Below are 22394 nucleotides of genomic sequence, written 5' to 3'. Positions count from 1 at the left end.
GCCAGGAACTCTAACCGATGAGCTGGGTAGTTATTCTGAGACTGAGACAAGGACTTGCTAGCAAATGTAATGGGTCTGGCACAAGTTTCTCCATCTTGCAACAGGACAGCACCTATGCCATCCAGGGATGCAACTGTCGACAACATGAACGAACGGGAGAAGTCGGTGTGCCAACACCACCGTGTTTACTAGAGATGTCTTAAACATTTTCGAAGGCCTGCTCATGTTTGGGTGTCCAGTCTGTGACTTCCGACGCTGTGAGGAGGGCTTTACTTTGACGACCCTTGGGCTCTCTTTGATCCAGTCAACAATGAGAAGAGAAGTCTGGCTATTGCGGCGAAACCTGGCAAAGTGTTGGTTGTAGTTGTTTACCATGCCAAGGAACCACATCCATTTCTGTGAAGGAGTCACACCATCAAACTCCATCAGATCAGCACTGCTCATCTTAGAGACTCTGTTGACTTTACTAGGGTCACCATTTTCATAAATTATGTGACCAAGGAACTTGACAGACTTCCTGAGGAAGAAGCACTTCTTTGGGGCCAACTTCATGTTGACTACGAAGCCTGCTAAAGACCATCTCTAAGTGTTCCAAGGCCGACTTCTCATCTGGGCCAAAGACCAAACAGATCATCCAAGTAACACAGCAAACTCATGAAGTTCTGATCTCTGAAGATACTTGTCATCATGCGCATGAAGCTTCCAGGGATGTTAGAGACCCTGAGGTAGACTGTTGTATTCAGAAGAGCCCCATAGCTGTTGTGAAGGCGGAATACTTCCTGTCATCTTCGTGCAGTGGCATGTTACAGAACCCAGAGGTGAAATCCATTGTGCTAAATAGAGTTTTGCCGCCAAGCGCAGCCAAGCAGTCTGCCTGGGGCGGGAGAGGATGTGCCTCCTTCAGGGTCTTCTTGTTCAACCAGCAGAAGTCTGTACAGATACAAAAAGGTCTCCATTTTCTTCCCAGACTTGCACCAGGGGAGATGCATACCGTTACACCCCCCCTCGCTCTCCCTGCCTCCTCCTCTGTGTTTGTGCTTTTATTTGCTGATTGGGTTGTTAAGGTGACAAGTTGCACCTGGGTTTGGGATAACTAGGAGATAAAAGTTCCTGGTGCCCAGTCCTGGCTCTCCCTCTCTCCACAAGCACCATTTTGTTTTGCGATCTGGTTGATTATGTTTTTTGATTAGGTGCACCCTTCAACACATTTTACCTTCATCCATTACACCCCTCACAGGTTAGTTTTCCTTTGTAGTTTTATACTTGGTTAGTTATTTAATAAATATTTTGTTACTCCTTAACTGCCAACACGTGGACTCCCTTGCTTGTCACCATCTAAGAGCCAGGTTGTGACAATACTCACGTGTCGATTTCCAGATGAGATCTTTTTCCTCTCTTGCTCAAGACCTGGCGCAACTTCTAGTATTGACGTGAAGGCACTCTTCGGAACGGAATCCGGAACGGGGTTTTATCAGTCATGCGGATTCTGTGAACAAATCCTTTAGCTTCTCCACAATCAAGATGGTGACGTGAAAAGAGATCTTCATAGCGCACTACTCGGTCAGCCATCTGACTTGCACTTCAGACATCACAGGAGCAAGATCCAAATCACTCAACTCAAGCAGTCTCAGTTTCTTTTCCGTGGAACGTGTGTCTCATGTGGCCCGTCACATTGGCCTCAGACATGGCTTGAGGACAGCTGACCAGGTGGACTGCACTTTGTTCTGGTTCGCTACACATGGGAAGAAATCCGCAAGCTTCACATTGCGCTTCAGTCACACAGGACGGCCAGACATGTTGACCAGCTTCAGTGGGACCCATCAGTCTCCCCACAGAGGCGTAACAAGCCTTGACACCATGATCCCCTGTGGTGCTGAGCGAGAAGTAGTAGGTTCTGTCATCACCAGACTGCCAGGAGACAAGGGTGGTTTTCGGTGGCTTACGTGATACTCACGACCAGGATCAAGACAAATGGCTGAGTTACATCTCACTGTTCTTATCTTGTCAGGGATGTCGTCACCTCTCCAGTGGTTCATTCCAGCTAATATGGTGAATAACAGCTAATAACATTCCAGATAATATGGCAAAAAACAGAACTCAGATTCTGTGTCATCTGATTCTGTGTCATCTGTGATGCAAGGGGCCGAGACTGCTTTCCAATAATTGTCACATTATTTTGATTCACAGAGGATGTGCTTCATCATGTTGACCTTCTACTACCAAATTTGGAACAACCATCTTGCATCCATACATTTCCATGTTTAAAAAAGCCTGAGGCATGCATGTCTCGTATGACCAGGAGTAAAACAGAGGAAGCACAGACACTCTCCCATGCAATGAGACTGTTGAGTGACTAGTATCATTACAGACCCTGTAGGCCTGTATGATGTTGAGACCTTGGGTTGTGTGCAAGGGAGATGTGTTCCCGGGAAGCACGGCTTGGTCACTGCACTTTCTCTAGCATTAGTACTAACATACCCATCATACGACCCATAATCTTCTCATCTGGCTGCTGCTGTGCGTGTTGAACCAGGGCAGGAACGGCAGAAGTGTGCAGAACTTGATACTGTTGACTTTGAGTTGGAACAGTGTGACACAGATGACATTGAGCTGGAACAGGAGCAAAGGAGGAGTGTGAGGCATGACATTTTATCATTAGCTCTGTTGTGTGACATTGGGACCGTCATGCAGAGCAGTGGCATGACTCTTCAGCTGTGAAACGCTCCTTTGTTTCATTAAGGCTCTCTGCTCCCTCTGGTACTCATTGATCCTCACCTGAACATCTCTGGAATTCCACTCAAGTGCTTTGCAGTTGAACCTGCAGGAGAGCTCAGGATCAGGGCAATGTTCCACCAACATGCAGGCTACTTGTTGACTTATGTTTTCCATCCTCCCACCCTGTTTGTGTAAACCCTCATCAGCTAAATCTGCTGCTTTGTTGAGCCTGATCCAGTTGTCTACCGGGTCCTCCCTCAGTTTGGGCTTGGTAGAGTAGAAATCTTCAAGCGGTAGACATGACGTGTCACTAAAATAGGAGGATATGATAGATTAGATCTGGGTTCTGTTTAACATCCAACAACTTGTCACAAGCCTTTTCTTTGCCTTTTCAAATAATCTGTCATATCAACCCACTCTTGAACTGTGTACTTGTCAGATTTGTCACCGCTGAACACTCTGGGTTCTCTCTTGGACTTGACGTGGATGGTCACATGTGGAACGTCATGTCTTACTGAATCAGTTGCTGACATTTATCGTCATGGTGTACTGTGGAGCTCACCACTCGCATCTATGGCTCCTGCTGACAATCTGGCTAGCCCCCTATCTCCACTACTAACTGGCTTACACAGTAAGGTGTAGTATGGCATCTGTATCGATACTGGGCGTGGACATGTATGAACCTCCCCGCAAAAACTGACCCATAGGAGAACAACCTGGTCTCTGACCTTGCCCCGCTCTCCTATCACTCAGCTAATGACTGATGTCCCCACTTTCACAGTTTTCCTGACCACAAAACCCAATGGACATCGCATTGCTACCTGTATGCTCGCCAAACCAAAACACCCCTCCCCTTTGCAATAGTAATATAAAATCGTCAACTATTTCACTATCAGTTGTAAATGTGAGCCATGACACCACCTTTAGATTAAACAAATGTAGAATTTAAAAAAGGATGAACAGAAAAAAAAGAAACTCAACACTGAAAGTACAAAAACAGCAGTCCTAAAGGCCCCAAAACCAAACATCTGACCAGAAGAGCACACTTGATCTTCACTTCCCCCAGTGATCTGCTTCAAGCTGATCTTGAGATTCCAACGGGTCACGACACCAGTGTAACGGCTCATCGACAAAGGACACAGTTCTGTCTCTTTCACAGTTAATTCTGCAGACATACACACAACACAAAGTGTAAACTTCAGAGCAACTGCATATGCCTCATGAAATCCAAGTGACATGAAATAAAAATAAAATGTGCACTTCGAGGTGACACCTCATTAGCAAGGAAAGTACAGGACGGACACTAGCTAGCCTTTAGCGTACAGCAACGTGCTAACTTTTGTTACGCACGCCTCTATGAAGAGGGAACGCAACACCCTGCTACAACTAACTCTCCGTGAAGTGAAAAAGGTATGGACTGTAGGTGCAAGAAAGAATGACAACAGGCAGAATGTGGTACCGTTTACCAGGACTTTATTCCTTCACACGGTAATATGGGGAAAAGGGGCTGGACGGAACCAAAGCAAAGAAAGTAAATCTCAAAGCCCCCCCCCTCTCCTATCTTACCTGCCTACCCACTACTTACCTAATTTAGCACCACCTGGTGCCCTAACCAAAATACAAGGGGGTGGTCCGCCCAGGTCTTACCTAGTGTGCCTAGACAGCGAATATGCTACAGGTATATGTATGCCCGCGGGCCTTTTGCCTAAGCACTCCCTAGGTGCCTTCCCCTTCCCCCCTGGGAACAAATGAAACAGAATATTAAACAATTTCAAACAAACAAACTAAGAAACAAAGGACATCAAATAAGCTCTATCTGAGCAACAAACTCACAAAACATACCAACTCTCAGCCCAGCAAAATCTCTAGCAAAATCTCTGCAATGACCTCCCAGCAATGACCTCCCAGCAATGACCTCCCAGCAATGACCTCCCAGCAATGACCTCCCAGCAATGACCTCCCAGCAATGACCTCCCAGCAATGACCTCCCAGCAATGACCTCCCAGCAATGACCTCCCAGCAAATCTCTCTCTCTCCTGAACAGAACACTGGCTTTTATATAGCTTCAGATTGAATGGGTAATTGGAGACAGCTGTCTTGACGAGGGGGCGGGGTCAGCTCTCCAATTAGCCATGGAGTCGACCAATCAGCTGCTTGAGGGATTTCAGGAAGCCATTTCCTAAAATAAACACATGCAAATACACAAACTACAACACATAAACTGGGGAACGTAACACTTTGTAAATGTCAATAAAATTGTAAATACAGGACAACACTAACATGTCAACATCGATAGTGATAAAACAATATAATTTTCAACCTAACATACATAAGATGGAAACTGTGTGATCACGCGCACATATATGCAGTTGCACAAATAATAACACAGCAGGTGGCTCCAAATCTATATACAACCTGGCTGCTTAATTATGACAAAACTCATACAACTAAGAAAGTCTATTTCAACCCTGTTACATATGCTCGTCGTCACCAGGGTCTTGAGCTCGGAGCTCGGCGTCGTAAACGACTTCGATGCTCAACGTCGATGGCCACTGACATGCTGGAGAAGTGTGCTCTTCACGGATGAATCCCGGCTTCAACTGTACCTGTTTGTTGGCAGACTGCATGTATGGCGTCGTGTGAGCGAGCACCCCATGGTGGTGGGGTTATGGTATGAGCAGGCATAAGCTACGGACAACAATTGCATTTTATCCCAGGCATTTTTGATGCACATAGATAGCGTGATGAGATCCTGAGGCCCATTGTAGTGCCATTCATCAGCTGCCATCGCCTCATGTTTCAGCATGATAATGCACAGTCCCAAGTCGCAAGGATCTGTACACAATTCCTGGAAGATTAAAATGTCCCAGTTCTTCCATGGCATACATACTCACCAGACGTCACCCATTGAGCATGTTTGGGATGCTCGGGTTCTACATGTCCAGTCGTGGCCAAAAGTCGAGAATGACACAAATATTAATTTTCAAAGTCTGCTGCCTCTGTATGATGGCAATTTGCATATACTCCAGAATGTTATGAAGAGTGATCAGATGAATTGCAAAGTCCCTCTTTGCCATGCAAATGAACTGAATCCCAAAAAACATTTCCACTGCATTTCAGCCTTACTACAAAAGGACGAGCTGACATCATGTCTGTGATTCTCTCGTTAACACAGGTGTGAGTGTTGACGACGACAAGGCTGGAGATCAGTCTGTCATGCTGGTTGAGTTCGAATAACAGACTGGAAGCTTCAAAAGGAGGGTGGTGCTTGGAATCATTGTTCTTCCTATATCAGCCATGGTTACCTGCAAGGAAATATGTGCCGTCATCATTCATTGCTTTGCACAAAAAAGGGCTTCACAAGCAAGGATATTGCTGGCAGTAAGACTGCACCTAAATCAACCATTTATCAGATCATCAAGAACTTCAAGGAGAGCAGTTCAATTGTTGTGAAGAAGGCTTAATGGCGCCCAAGAAAGTCCAGCAAGCGCCCGGACCGTCTCCTAAAGTTGATTCAGCTGCGGGATCGGGGCAACACCAGTACAGAGCTTTCTCAGGAATGGCAGCAGGCAGGTGTGAGTGCATTTGCACGCACAGTGAGGCAAAGACTTTAGGAGGGTGGCCAGTTGTCAAGAAGGGCAGCAAAAAAGCCACTTCTCTCCAGGAAAAACATCAGGGTCAGACTGATATTCTGAAAAAGGTACTGGGATTGGACTGCTGAGGACTAGGGTAAATTCATGTTCTCTGATGAATCCCCTTTCCGATTGTTTGGGGCATCCGGAAAAGAAGCTTGTCCGGAGAAGACAGTCCTGCCAAGCCAACAGTAAAGCATCCTGAGACCATTCATGTGTGGGGTTGCTTCTCATCCAAGGTAGTGGGCTTACTCATAATTTTGCCGAAGACCACAGCCATGAATAAGGAATGGTACCAACACATCCTCCGAGAGCAACTTCTCCCAACCCTCCAGGAACCGTTCGGTGACGAACTATGCATTTTCCATTTGAGAATTTGTGGTCAATCCTCAAGAGGCGGGTGGACAAACAAAAACCCACAAATTGACTAACTCATTGATTATGCAAGAATGGACTGCCATCATTCAGGATGTGGCACATGCCAGGGCAGATTGCAGAGGTCTTGAAAAAGAAAAACACTGCAAATATTGACTCTTTGCATCAACGTCATGTAATTGTCAATAAAAGCCTTTGACACTTATGAAATGCTTGTAATTATACTTCAGTATTCCATAGTAACATCTGACAAAATATCTAAAGACACTGTCGCAGCAAACATTGTGGAAATTAATGTGTTATTCTCAAAACATTTGGCCACGACTGTGTTCCAGTTCCCACCAATATAGAGAAACTTTGCACAGCCATTAAAGTGGGACAACATGACACAAATCAACAGCCTGATCAACTCTATACAAAGAAGATGCATCACCCTGCATATGGTGGTCACACTAGATACTGACTTACTTTCAGAAACAACGCCCCTACTTTTAATTAAGGAGGCATCTGACAAACAGATGCATATCTGCATTCCCATTCATGTGAAATCCAAAAATTAGGGCCTAATGAATAGATTTCAATTGACTGATGAACTAACTCAGTAAAATATTAGACATATTGCCATATATATATATATATATATGTATGCAGTGTATAATCAGGATGTTTGAATTATGAAGAAAGGAAAAGCTGCACACACAGAGCTCAGATGCAATAAATGTTTCCCAATGTTGTTTAAACCAAGTTGTCTTCATCAGGGTATAATGACAAAAACTGCAGGTCACCACTTTATATAGGGTTTCAAAGGACACACAGGTTTCTGTTATCATGGCCGGCTGTCGCATGATTTCATTGTAAATGGACCAAATACCAATAGTACATATAAAAAGCATGAATGGATAACATACGATCATGGATACAATTAGGCTACAAACACAATATTATTTATAATTGATAGCAAAAACACAATAACCCCAGGAATTATTTAATATCAAAGTTCTGACTGAAGGGAGCGAGGGTCTTTAAATTAAAAGATCCAGGCGGCTTCACCTCTCCTAGGTTGGTTGACGTGTTTGATGCCAATATAGCGAAGGGACAAAACAGATAAGACATCATTTTGCCCACATTTTACCAAGGACAAGTTATAAGATAAATAACTGCCTTAGTGGAGTGTGTGATAACACCTTTGAATGGGATCTGTTTCCCCTGTTTGGGGGTGTTTGAAGAATCTACATTTGTAAGTGCCATTGCATTGAACACTTGTAGTTTCCATCCAGTAGAGGGGCAAGGAGAAGTTGTGCAGGTGTATTTTGGGGTGGTAAATCTAAGTTTACCAATTGATCTATGAGATTTCTGCCCTACAAGAATACGACCAAGGGAGGGTCTGAAAACACATTAAATAGAGACTATCATGAGATTTTATAATGTGCCAACATTTGAACGATTCCCTATATTTGTTCAGAGCACTTTGAATAGTGCGTAGTGAGAAAGCAAAGATGGTTATTTTTTTCAAAACTGTCTTTGATCTCTTTCAATGTCTCGATTTGTTTGGGATTTTCTCAATGGCAGTATTGATCTGACAATTTTTGTACCCCCTTTCATAGAATTTTCTTTGCATCTCAGCCATGTTTCTGCAGCTTTGTGATTCTTTTCATTCGACAGAATTGGCTGTGGGGCAAACCGTTTTTCAAGGGAAGAGGGTGACAGCTATCAGCCCTCAAACTGTTACGATCAGTGGGTTTCTTGTAAAGATCGGTGTATAGAACATTATCCTCACAAATAATCAAAAGATCAAGGTAACTGATTTGACGTGTGTCAGATTGCATAGTGAATCTCAGGTGCTCATAACAAGAGTTAAGAAAAGTATGGAACGCCTAGAGCTGTTCTGCATGCCCCTCCATAGAACAAAAATATCAATGTACTGTTTCCGAATAATAATGTTGGGCAAACAAAAAAATAAAACAAAGAGGATTGACAAGACTGTTTCTTCATGAAACCCATATACAAATGAGCATAGTTAGGATCCATAGGGGATCCCATTGCAGTACCCTTCATCTGGATAAAGAAATCATTTTGAAACATAAGTTGTGAGTACTATTTCAGCCAATGTTATAATGCATGCACTAGAGGGTAGTTCATCTGGGTCACATTGTAAGGCTGCTTTGATGTACAAAACCAGGCTATTTTTGATTTGTGGGAAGAACATTGTGGGTGGCAGTTGAATGCACCTTTCAGACAAAAACACGAGCAACCAATCATGCTTGTGACAAACAGAAAAACCTGTAATTGGCCAAGTCGGAGGGTTCTATAAAGCGGTACAAATATTCAGCTAATGCTCATGGCCAGTGGCGATTGAAGAATGTAAATCTTGGTGTGGGGAAAAAATATATATAAAAAACTAATTTGGGGGGGGGGGGGGGGGGGGCATGCCAGCCACTACACTAAATAATACATTAATTGCACTATAAAACCGTGACAAACAGTGCCCACAAACTGTTAGGGCCTACATAAAACAGCAGTCGCAGCATCTTACCACTGCTTCACCTGGCTATCAGCGGAGCCTTGTTCAGCACCGAAAGTTAATTCAGCCTCATTTACTGCCTTTAAAACAAAACATAGCTGACTTGCTTAAACAAATGTGTTTTTTTTACTGACAGTTTAGATGTACAAACTATGGCATAAGAGGACAACAAGCATATAAGAGGCAATCCGAACTTTTGATTAAAACATTAATGAGCGAGCTTGGACAGATGTAGTCAATATAACAATTTGTTCAGCATTTTTTAAATGTATAGCGACAGAATTCAGATCATGGGCCGTTCTTACAGTGTTCTCCCTGTACACCAAGTCAGAACCGTAGGATAAATAAAGGGGGCATGAGCAGCAAATGAAAGCTCTTACAATATTCGATCATTACATTTCTCTAAAAACAGGTTATAGGCTACATGTGCACCAAAGTCAGAACAGTAGGCAAAATTATGAGGGGAAAAATAAACCAAATTACTAGGGTGAGGCACATGGGCTACTAACAGCTTACTACACAACATAAACTTAGTATTACTTTCTTAGCTACAGTATGTATATCTCCCTGGCATATTACATAATTTATGCAGCAGCATATAAGACATTTTTGGACTGTCATCAGTCTGGAATTCTCTGGATTTATGGGGCTTTCAAGACAACTGGGAACTCAGAAAAAAGGTTGAATTATGACATCAGTGATCTTCAGGTCATAGTTCTAGAAAAGAGGCCCGAGTTCCAGATTTAGAATTCCGAGTTGGATGAGCTTGGAAAAGAGACCCTTAAACCCAGAATTGGGACCACACACCTACTCCACTGAATAACAGGCTAGTGATTGCTTTGCAATGTTGCAGTTAGCCACGGATTCCTTCCAAACCACTCATTGTTGAATTAGTGATTTCCAGCTTGTTGTATAATGTTTATGTCCAATGGCCGATGAGCACCGATGTCATCTATAATTTCTCTTCATATGATAAGGATTAAAAAGGATTTGCCAGTTGATTGTCGACTTGCAAGCTAAGATTTTGAAAGTATGTTGACATGATCAGTCCAATCAAAGCTACTGTAGCTATAATGTGATTTGATGTCATTTTATCGGTGGCCAATGACCTTGAGCCTTCTTGGATGGACACTTCTAATGTAACTATGGCAGCACACAAGGGGTTTAAATTGTTGAGCTCTACCCTTAGATTTGGCAGTTACATAGTGTCACCATGAGTGACAGAACACTAAGCCAATCAAGGCGCAACTAGAGAACATTACCAATACACTGTATTTTCCGCTGGCTGCACCAATACAGAAAGCACTGAGCTAGGCTGAAAATCTGCATTTTGGAGCTGCCTTACTCAAGAAAGCAAGACACACAAAAAAAAGGAGACCATGTTTATATGGGGCTTTATTAACTCAAAGATTTTTTGCAAACTGATATGTGACACGAATTAATGCCAAAATAACATGCAACCAAAACAGTCGCCACTGCTCATTTGGCCTGGAAAGTGTTCAACCACATGAAATAAATGGGATGTTGGGTCCAGAGTTCAATGTGCATATGGAACTCTTGAAATTCTTTGGTGTGACTTGATTTGCCCCAAAATATGATTCTAGGTCAATCCTGTTTCCAAATTAACTAACAAAATAATTAAACACACTAAAGGATGAACAGCTAAGGGAAGGGCATATTTATAAACCCACATAAATGAATAAATTACATAAAACACAGAACAGAGAAAATTCTTAAATCTGTGCTGTCAGAAAATGCTCCCATTTGTGTTGATCCAATAAGTGGTTATGTAAGGTTTATGTCATTGTAATATGACACATTGGAGAAATAATGTAGATAAACCCATTTCACAATCAGACTAGTCCTTCACTCCACATAGCCCCTGATAGAAGAAGCTTTCAGCACTATTAGGCTCCAGAGTGGTGCAGCGGTTTAATGCACTGCATCTCAGTGCTAGAGGTGTCACTACAGACCCTGGTTTGATCCCGGGCTGTATCACAACTGACCGTGACCGGGAATCCCATAGAGTGGCACACAATTGGCCCAGCATTGTCCGTGCTAGGGGAGGGTTTGGCCGGGGTAGGCCGTCATAGTTAATTAAGAACAAAATCTTATTTTACAGACTTCCATAGTTAAATAAAAATGTATATATAAAAAAAGCTAAATTCCAACGCAGGAGCCCAGGTTGTCCATAAGACAATTGTGGGCAACCTTGAAGTGTCTTCCAGAGGGAGGAGCCCATTTAATGAGAGGCTGTTGGCCTCAAACAAGGTGATCACGCTCTACTAGCCTCTTAAGGATATCTCCATGCTGTAGCGAAGGTTATGTACAGAGTATCTGTCTGGTGGACTGTATGGCTACTAAAGGTTCCTGTATCTCTGGTAGGAAGGAAGAGGAAACTTAAAGCAAACAGCTAGCTCTGGTTATGGTCATACCTCAGTAGATAGATGTTGTGTAGTTTTCCAGAATGAAGCTGATATGCTCTCCTCTTGTTAGGTTAATTAATAAACCACTAACATTTACATCTACTACTCACATACTGTGCAACGGAATCCAGAGAGCTAATCACATTATAGATAATGAGAAACTCATTATGCAAGGATGATGGGTCTAAATAACATCCATAGTCATACACTGTAGATTTACTAAGATATTAAAAGCTATTCATGGAGAACATGAAACATCCACAGGAGAGCAAGCAACATAGCCCTGTCGGAGTGACTGCAAAAGTAGCCAAGCACTGATAGCTTGTCTATTGAAGTGGCTCTAATTGCAACTTCAGACACCCACCCACATGTTGGTTCATGGCTTCTCAAACATGTCTGCCTTATTAAGACAGCAGAGTTAGCAGGAGGAGAGCTTAGGGAAAGATCAAGCCCCATCTTTACAGCCCTGTTAATCCAGGCTATATTTGGCTTATGGCTGCCAGTTATGACATTACGTAATTGGGTTTCTTTCATTAATTAATATTTACAAATATTAAGCACGCGTCAGTCTCTTTCTTCCCCAAGGGCATAGGTGTACCCCCATCATGCTAATATGGTGTGAAAACAACAAAACCAGAGGGAGAACTAGGTCCTGTTTCACTTCAAATCCTGTTGTTGTTCAGGGTAAAAGTAACCCTTTAGGTCTGCACTGGGAACACAACTCTTAAAACAGAGATGCTGCACACCCAATCCTGTTCCCTATCTTTTTCACAGTATACAAAAATCAGGGGAGACAAGAGTGTACCTGTTGGGTATGGGTAGTAGCACTAAGGAACTACTATACCTGGCACACAAGGATACATTGAGACACCGTCACACAAATTTGTAGGGGCTGCTTACCTTTGAGGCTGGTTGCTATGCACTGAGATTTATTCATGAAGCTTTCACTTCTTACACCATTTACATAATGGAGTGGATCCAAAAGCCCTTGAGAAGAATTTGAGAGTCATAAGGAGAAAAGTTTGGCTACTCTTGGCATGCTGTCAAATGGTCTTTGGATGGCGGACTCATAATAATGCTCTCAGTCTTCCATTGACTCTTTGTGTGCATGTTATGTGTGCTACCGTCTCATCTAATATATATCTGAGACAGTGCCTTTGCCTGGCAGCTGCCCTTACAGCCCATGTCTCATCTCAGTGATATCATCCACATGTCCCAGAAGCAGGACATTATTCAGTGATATGACTCAAGTCAGGCTGTGTACTGTACAGTAGTAGGCTGTGGACAGACACTGTTGTGGTTTTATCATCCAGACCATAGAACATTTTCATTAAGTGCAGCTCTGAGAGGGTTTGGGCGAACCTGCAGCTATGATGTTCCACTAGCTAAGTAACCAGGGGGAGGAGGAACTGGACAAATATCACTGTAAGCTATTTCATTAACTGTTGCCTTCAGAGGGGTGTTTAGCATTGGATTAGTAAAACACCAAGCACACCAAGTGCTCTGAATTAATTCAACTTAAATTAATTGAAATAGCAGTGATTTGTCATTACAGAGAGTAAGAGGTTTAATTCCAACCTGTATCAGATTGATCAGTCAGTGTGAAACACTCTGGTGAGGCAAGTTAAGTGCCGAGACTGCAACCAATATGTTAAGCAGAGGCCGCTAGCTCTGGCAACTGTCTCGCTCAACTCCTGAGGCACACACCCTCTTTCTGCCTTCGGTCAAATGCAATTTGTGGAGGATCCCTATTTTTTTTTACACTCAAACAGAGGCCTAGGAGGACACATTCAACACGCTGTCAAGTTCAAAAACAACTTGGGAAAGTATTGGCATTGATAGTCTCCAAAGAGACCATGCATTAACAGCCTGACTGAAAGTGGAGACCAAAGTCAACTAAGACCCCAGCTGCTAAAATGATGCAACACTGTCCTCAATGCACCCCTGTAATACACTAGCGTCTATCTATCATGTGTATGTAAAGTTGTTGTTTTTTAAATTATTTTTGTTTAACATGACTGTGGTCTCAATTGTACCAGAGTAGTTCATGTTTTTGACATCAATCATCCTGTGTCATGGACATTAATTTCAAATATTGTAGTACTTATCCTCTGTAATCATTTCATCATAAGATTGCCAGTCTCTCAAAGGATCATAAGAAATCTTGAGGTACTAAAGTAGCCTATGACATGGATCCTCAGTGACTGAGGCAGCTGCATTGATGTTCCATGAGTCTGTTGTCCCTGCCAACAGAACACTTAAGACATCTGGTGGAAACATGCATAATAAAGAAACCTCAGGATATGTGAAGCATATCACTCAATACACATCACACCATATGGCACCAGTGTGCTCAGACAGAGACTCAAAAAGAGTTTGATGGGAGGGGTGTCTGGGGGATAAAATGTCAATTACACACAGGCACCAAACGCACGCCTATGACATCACATTTTTTAAATATATATAGAAAAAATTAGTTATTTTTCATGGGTCGTAAAACTTCTGGATTTTTAAACGAAAAAATGTATATAGCGTAAAGCAAAAAAAGTGGAAACATATTTTAAGCAAAAACTTGAATACTTGTATTGCAAGCCAAAACAAACGATATAAATGATTTTAAAGAAGGGCAATCTGCTCTGCTTTTTTCGCAATTTTTCCTCATCCATGCTTGCATTTCTTAGGTTTGAATCACATTTCTATGGTTACAATCTTTTTTTCCCTATGCTTTTATTTTTAAACCCTGTTCATTTGTGGGTGGGATTTTGAAGAAGCACGAACTAAATTGGTTACTGTTGGTCAATACATTTGGAGTGACAGTTCAACAACCACATCCACAGTCCGTGAACTCAAAATAACAACTGTAGGTTTGTTCGAATTAACGGACTTGCACAGTTAAATAAAGGTTAAGAACAAATTCGTATTTACAATGACAGCCTACCGGGGAACAGTTCAGGGGCAGAACGACAGATTTTTACCTTGTCAGCTAGTACCCACCCATGCTGGCAGCCACAGCCTGGCGCTAGTTCCCCTTTCATCTGTGTCTAAAACTTGTAAAAGAAAGGGATAATTAACGTGTAATATTGGTCACCGTGACATACCAATATTAGCTAACGTTACTGCTCAAGGGAAGCACGACAAGCCAGTGTGAATGACCAGTGCACCGGTTTTGTAGAGGTGCTTCCCGATGGTTGTTGCTTCCCACTGGGCAGCAGTATGGTCACATGTCGCCGGCAGTAACTATGACCAATTTGATTAGGTTGGCAGCCTACATAAGAAATAAATTGTAACATCGGTAGTGACGATCGAGGATACAGTATACTGTTCAATGGGGAGAGTATTGGTGCAACTGGAACAGCAACAAAAAACCAGGACAAATATTGACGCCAGTGATCTTCAGGTCGGGGGTCTAGAAAGTTGCCAGAGTTTCCGATTTGGATTACTGTTCAAAAATATTTTTCCCAGCCAGAGCTCGTTTTTTTCTCGTTCTGAGTTCCCAGTTATTTTGAGTGCGACATATGCACTGCAAGCCGGCAGTTTTGCACTGTGACACAATGCAATTTGCTTACGGAGCACTACTGTCCCGCAGTACGGCAAGTGATGTAGAGGATGGAAAGCATTGATGCGTTCTGTGGGTGTGGTCGTTGAACTCATTCTAAATGAATTGACCAATAGTAACCAATTTAGTTCTCCTAAACCCCACCAGACGTAAACATTGGTTCAAAAATAAAAGCGTAGGGGACAAAATATTGTGACCGTGGAAATGTGATTCGAAGAGTAGACTTGCGAAATATAAGCATGGGTGAGGAACGTTTAACAAAGCGGAGCAGATTGGATGGAAACCTGCAATCTTTTTATGTGAGTAAAGTACATATCGGATAAAAAATTATGACAGGCCTAATGCAAATTTTCCAGAGAAGGTGAGGCTCTTTGAATCGGTCAAATTAATAATGGGAGAAATGTTAGTGGAAACGCTTTTATGCGCAAATATCGATATAATAACCATCGCATCGAAGTGAACTTGGAGTCACGCTATGACATGTGTGGTAATCCCACTACAGTTTGTCGGGAAAGCATGCAGTTTATTAAACTACAGATTAAATAAAGTTATGATGAACTTCACAGGGTGGTGTAAATTATGAGCTTGATGCTCCTTTCCAATAAATATCGAGGGTCTTATATTGACAATCGATGCTTGGCACACAAAAAAAAAACGAATCATGTAAGACATACAGTGCAGTTGGCTAAAAAGGTTCTGCCTGGTCAATCCGAAATCTGCAGTCACCGTACAGCATTTACTGTGATAAAGCCTTCGCAGATGTCAAAGCATCCACACTTATTAAGTTTTGTGGAGCAGAGCTGTTGTCAAGTGTAAAAGTATAGCATCCGTCCCTCTCCTCGCCCTTACCTGGGCTCGAACCAGGGACCCTCTGCACACATCGACAACAGCCACCCTCGCGCAGCCATCTAACTAGCTGGCCATTTCGCATCGGTTACACTCATCCCCCTTTGACCTCATTTTACGCAGCAACCAGTGATCCGGGTCAACAGCAAAAACAATACATTCCATAATTTGGTGTTACGTTGGTGTTAGAAAACGCTGTTTCATGCACCGCTCCAGAATCTTCCATAAGTGTTCGAATGGGTTGATCTGGTGACACACACACTTTAAACCCCCCTATGCTCCTTTGAGAACCAAAGGCACAGATCTCTTGTTCTAGCCATGGTAGCCAAAATAACGGGCAACTGGTTTATTTTATTTTTAACATAACCCTAAACATGTTGGGATGTTAGTTGCTTAATTAACTCAGGAACCACACCTGTGTGGAAGCACACCTTGTATCTCTAATTTACTCAGTGTTTATTTGATTTTGGCAGTTACCTGTACTTGATGCATCGGTTACGCATACAAGTTGAGAATATGAAAAGTTCATATTGTGGTTTCTCACTTACCTGATGCGGTACAGATGATTGATACCGTCAATAGCAGGACATGGGTGCTATGTGTCTCCATATTCTTGTAGTTTGTCAATTTTGCGTGGTGACAGGTTGGTCTATGTCCAAACTGATTTTCAACCCTCTGTCACATTCAATATCCAAATGTATCAAAGAGGTAAACAATTAGTGCTTACTACGAGCTCAGTTGGATTTTTTCAATCGGTTAAAATCACCCCGCCGTACTTTGACAACAGCTCTCCGGACCCCATGCCAATTTCGCCTGTAGAAATGCATTGTAACATCACTTCGCCCCAACACATGCACACAAAATCATAATGAAATCATCTTGTCGCGAAACGTCCTCAGCAAGTCGTTCTACCATAAAACAAGAAATCGATACATAAATATATTCATCTTCTATAAAATACAAACAAGACAGCTTCGTCTGAGAAGTTGCGCTCCCGCTCGAATCTCTGTATGTGTGCCCTGTTCCTGGAATAAGAGATGACCAATTTACGAATGTCAACTGACGCACATGCTGAAATGAGTAAACATATCTCCGCTCCGAAACCTTCGCCAATATAAGGAGGTATTCTTAAAGAGACAGGAGCAACATCTGTGCAGGCTCTGGTCTGCCTAATCCCCCTTCTGCGCTACGCATGGCTAGATGACAGTGAGATGATTCACAACCTAAAGGTCTGCGTTTCAGCCATGTCAATCTTTACAGTAATTGCAGGTGTCAGTTTCCTTAGATCCCAACTCATATGGTCCTAACATTGTATGGCAAAACAATTATAGGTAATTCAATAAACATAATCATAGCCTGTCAATTGGCTGAAAGGATTAATGTAATGTGTTGCCTTTAAGTAGGCTAACACAAATGGATAAAAACTACATCGCAGAGGGCACATGTTGTTATTGACCAACAGAACTGTAATCAATGGGATAATTATGAGGATTGTTATGGTGGTGACTTCAATCATTTATTGATGATCACTAAGTTATTGTTGCTTCTCCTCCTATTGGAAGAGAATTCTAACCATAATGATGATGATAAAGGAGAATTATATTCTGCTCCTGCTACAGTACATGTACCTCTGATGATGATGAAGATAGCCTTCCACTGTGATAAACAGTCCAGAACAACTCAGCCCTTTAACACTGCCTGCCACAGAGCTTCCACAGGCCCCAGATTCCATAGTGATTTATTAAACAGGTGCTGGTTCACACCCACTCCTTCCTCTCATTGATCTGCAATCTGCCTCTTGCAGAGCCTCTGATTCCTATACTCTCTGGGGAGGACACACTGCTCCCCAGGGCAGGCTCCATCTCTCTGCCCCCACCCTACTCTACCCCAGCCTCTGTATGCCCCTGGCCCATGCCTTCTCAATGCATTGTCTATATGTCTCTTACGGAGAGCCCAACATGATGGAGAGTGCTCATGGACAACCAGGCGCCTGCTCTCCCTTTGTCCCCCTGAATGGGGCTGGAAATTGGGCTACAGATGAGAAGTTCAGACGCCTGTCCCGGCAAACGACACAAAGAGAGGCCACAACGGCATTAACCCCCAGCTCCAATGGAAGCATGGACCTTATCAAAGTCTACAAAAGCTAAACAGAGCAAATGGAAACATCTCATTACGAGTCCTAGTGGAGTCATTGGGTGTCAGTCTAGATTTAAACAACAACTGCTGCCAGTGGACACTGTCTTCAGGTGATGGAGGTTCTTTTTAAAATTTAACCAGACATATCAGTTAAGAACAAATTCTTATTTACAATGCCAGCCTACCCCAATTGTGCACTGCCCTATGGTACTCCCAATCACAGCCAGATGTAATGCAGCCTGGATTTGAACCAGGGACTGCAGTGCCTTAAACAGCTGCGCCACTCGGGAGCCCAATGTTATCAATGCACTCATGCCTAATTCTTATGGATTTCATACATGATGCACTCAAAATAAATACATGACCTTTTGTGCCTTGAGGGAAATGTATTCTTATTGGAAAAAGCTTATTTTTGCTCATGCATTATTATTATTTTTTTAAATCTTCCTTTCCTCAACATTACCTGAGAGCTGTTATGGTTGTTTACTTAAGATTCAGAAACGTGCATTTTGGTAGACGCCATTTTTATATATTTTGATTTAACTATAAAATAATACATGTTGTTAATTGTAATAACCAAGAGTCCCGCAGCATGGGGTAGAGTATGTGGATGGTGGGGAAAGTGTGCCAGGGTACAGATGATGGGACAGGCTAGTCAGTGTGACTCCGGTAAAGAATGTGAGGTTCAGTTGTCAAACCTCTGCCCAAGTCTTGATCTCATGTCTCTCAAATCACCGTTTGGCTCCATACCATAACCTGGAGACCCAATCCAGAGACTAGACTACAGACAACTACATTTTCCCTTTTAAACAAACTGTATATTCCGACATGAAATGTACAACTCAAACAACTCTAGACCCTGGCACTGAACCCATCACTTACTTACACTCACTAACCAATCCAGTAAATGTGGAGGAGGAGTTAAGATGGAGTTCCACCTTGTTAACCTCCAAAAGAAGAAGTTGTATCACAGGCTCTTTCAATTTCCCTTGAAAACTGGAACATCCGGTTATTGGGGGCTCGGCAGAGGCTATACACTCACTACAACTGTAAATGTGAGCCTCTGATCATGGTTGGCGGTTCACTGTACAGTAAAGAAAACTCATTCAGGGACCCTAGTTTCTCTCTCCCTGCCTATACTGGGCTCACCTCGTCATGTTTCTCTTCTCGCACAGAGAGAGGGTCCTTAGCTGTCAACCTCTGTGGTAACTGATCAGCCAGTGTCATTAGTCACTGGTCCAGACCCTTTTGTCTTCCCCTCCTTGACTGCCTGGCTGTGCGAGGGACCTTCAGTCAGCCTGGAGGACTCAGCCTGCGTCCCAAATGACTCCCTATGTAATGCATTACTTTTGACCAGGGCCCATTGGTCAGTCACTGGTCAAAAGTAGTGTGCTATGAAGGTAACAGGGTGCTATTCGGGACACAGCCTCGGCCTGGGGTTTATTTATAGACCTGGTGTCACCGCCATGCAGGGCCAGTGGCAGGCCATTTACATCCAATACAGTAGAGTGCAAAGGTAAGCAACTAATATTACAACTGCACTTGGCGCCCAGCCCAGCTTCTCATTTCAAGCCCTTCGATACAGACAACGTGAACGTACATTCTATTATCATGCCCTCAAACATCAGTTGCAAATTGTAGGAGAGTTGTATTTGTATTGAGCCACCCCAGAGGGAGTGAGGAGGTTTGTATTACTAGTTCTCCTTTCTCATCAGTCTACCTGACCAGGAGTGCTGACTGCTATTGGATCTCCGCCACTATGTGTTAATGAGCCATGGAAAACACTCACTTGCTCTTTCTCTGGCACAAGTGACTGCAAGTCTTTCTGCTACATAGTTGTTCCAGCTTTGAGAATATAATCTGTTGCACAAGGATTGCCTTGTATTAAATTTGCACTCTCAAACGTTGTATAATTTCAGCCACCTGTGTACTATGTAATCCATTTTGTGTGATATGTTAAAGTTTACAATTTGTATGATCTATGATTTCTGAAATTCGTGTGATATGTTAGAATTCAATTTGTGCAATATGATGCACATTTGTTGTGCTTAAGATCAGATTGCATTTTTAAGCAAGAGTGCAGTCTCAAACTGTTCTTGCTTTTACAGCCACAATGCTGCAAGCAAGTCAGCTGAGGCTGTATGAGAAAGAAAATATGTTTTACAGGTTCAGCCATAGTAGTACAGCGAACGTGGAGCAAATTAGGGCACAAACAGATTTTTCACCTTGGGTAGAGTGTTACTGGCCCAATTGCTCTAACCTCTAGGCTACCTGTCTGGCCTAGAGATCAGAGAGAGATCAGATGCATAGGGTCATAATGGGTTGTAGTCATCATCATCATCATGTCCTTTAGTGCTCTGCTCAGATAGATGGACATCTGTGTAGCACGTCATAACATACATTTCCATATGGGGCTAGACAGGCCCAAACAACAGTTGAAAAGGATGTAGATCGGGATAGGGAGCAGGAGGGAGGGAGGGAGAAGCAGGGAGGACGGAGAGGGAGAGTAGTGGAGGGGAAATAAACCACTAGGATCACTCTCAAAGGATGTTCTCTTATGAAGTATAAAAGGCTCATAGTGCCCTCTACTGGCCATTCTGCCCACAAGCAGTCCTCTCATGATAAATTCAACACATTGCCTTGTCATGAAATGTGAATAGGTTCCGTATTTTATTGAACAACACATTGTTGTACTGTACTTAAATTGTACTTATGGTTGGTTGTGGTTGAGGCTAAGGGGTTATGGTTGAACCAGCACTGCATCGCAGGCACTGTCGCAGCCGGCCGCGATCGGGCGGCGCACAATTGTCCCAGTATCGTCTGAGTTAGGGGAGGGTTTGGCCGGCAGGGATGTTCTTGTCTCATCGTGCACTAGTGACTCCTGTGGCGGACCGAGCACAATGCACGCTGACACGGTCGCCAGGTGCACGGTGTTTCCTCCGGCACGTTGGTGCGGCTGGCTTCCGGGTTAAGCAGGCGTTGTGTCAAGAAGCAATGCGGCTTGGCTGGGTTGTTTCAGAGGACGCACGGCTCTCGACCTTCGCCTCAACCGAGTCCGTATGGGAGATGCAACGATGGGACAAGACAATGGATACCACGAAATTGGGGAGAATTAAAAAAATAAAATAAAAAAGTTGAACCAGGATGTGGACATGAAGCTACTGTTAGGGTTATGTAGACATGAAGCTACTATTAGGGTTGTGGTTGAGGCCAGGGTTATGTGGACATGAAGCTACTGTTAGGGTTGTGGTTGAGGCCAGGGTTATGTGGACATGAAGCTACTGTTAGGGTTGTGGTTGAGGCCAGGGTTATGTGGACATGAAGCTACTGTTGGGGTTGTGGTTGAGGCCAGGGTTATGTGGACATGAAGCTACTGTTAGGGTTGTGGTTGAGGCCAGGGTTATGTGGACATGAAGCTACTGTTAGGGTTGTGGTTGAGGCCAGGGTTATGTGGACATGAAGCTACTGTTAGGGTTGTGGTTGAGGCCAGGGTTATGTGGACATGAAGCTACTGTTAGGGTTGTGGATGAGGCCAGGGTTATGTGGACATGAAGCTACTGTTAGGGTTGTGGTTGAGGCCAGGGTCATGTGGACATGAAACTAGAGTTGCGTTTTGTGTTGTGGTTGAAGCTAAGGGATTATGAGGAATTGAAATTAGGGATAGGTTTAGGGATGAGTAACCCCGCTGGTAACTAACTAATCTGAACCGGGATATGATATTTCTTTCATGGATTCATTTTTCCCACATAGGCCACCAGCGAGATCAACTCACCTGTAATATTCCAGTCTACCACTAGAAAGCATAATAACACAATGTTTGGGAACCTTTCTACCAAGGCTTATCATCACCAGAAGGATCAAAGTTTTAAAGACTTGGTATAATGTTTCCTTGTATGAATAAAAATGAATAAATAATGTCATACACAAGTGGCAAAACAAAAACCGTAAACAGTCATAAGACCATATGGGAGCGGAGCCATGGACCTCAGTGCTGCATGCAACAAATAACTCAGACTTTAGAAGGCTGAGCTGATAGGATTATATGAAGCTCCACAACAGCCGTGATGCTTTGATGCAAGGCCGGGGCATGCTGAGGCTTGCCTGAATAAGACCACACTCCCTGCCCTCCCTCCAGATCTAAGATCACATTCCCTCCAAAGCTAAGATCACATTCCCCCCGGATCTAA

General features: G+C 43.2%; 1 protein-coding gene across 1 annotated transcript in view; it reads right to left on the bottom strand.

Moving 5' to 3' along the window:
- The window catches only part of LOC135552974 (roundabout homolog 2-like), a 77883-nt gene extending 60781 nt beyond the window's left edge, over nucleotides 1–17102 (bottom strand). Inside the window, exon 1 of the mRNA XM_064984951.1 lies at nucleotides 16620–17102. Coding sequence (XP_064841023.1) covers nucleotides 16620–16680 — 61 coding nt within the window. The 5' untranslated portion in view covers nucleotides 16681–17102. The remainder of the gene's footprint in view (nucleotides 1–16619) is intronic.
- Nucleotides 17103–22394: the final 5292 nt, after the last annotated feature.

Source organism: Oncorhynchus masou, chromosome 13 (assembly GCF_036934945.1).
Source record: "Oncorhynchus masou masou isolate Uvic2021 chromosome 13, UVic_Omas_1.1, whole genome shotgun sequence".
Taxonomy (NCBI): Eukaryota; Metazoa; Chordata; class Actinopteri; order Salmoniformes; family Salmonidae; genus Oncorhynchus; species Oncorhynchus masou.
Note: the sequence above shows the minus strand (reverse complement) of the source record. Positions and strands in the feature narration are given on the sequence as shown.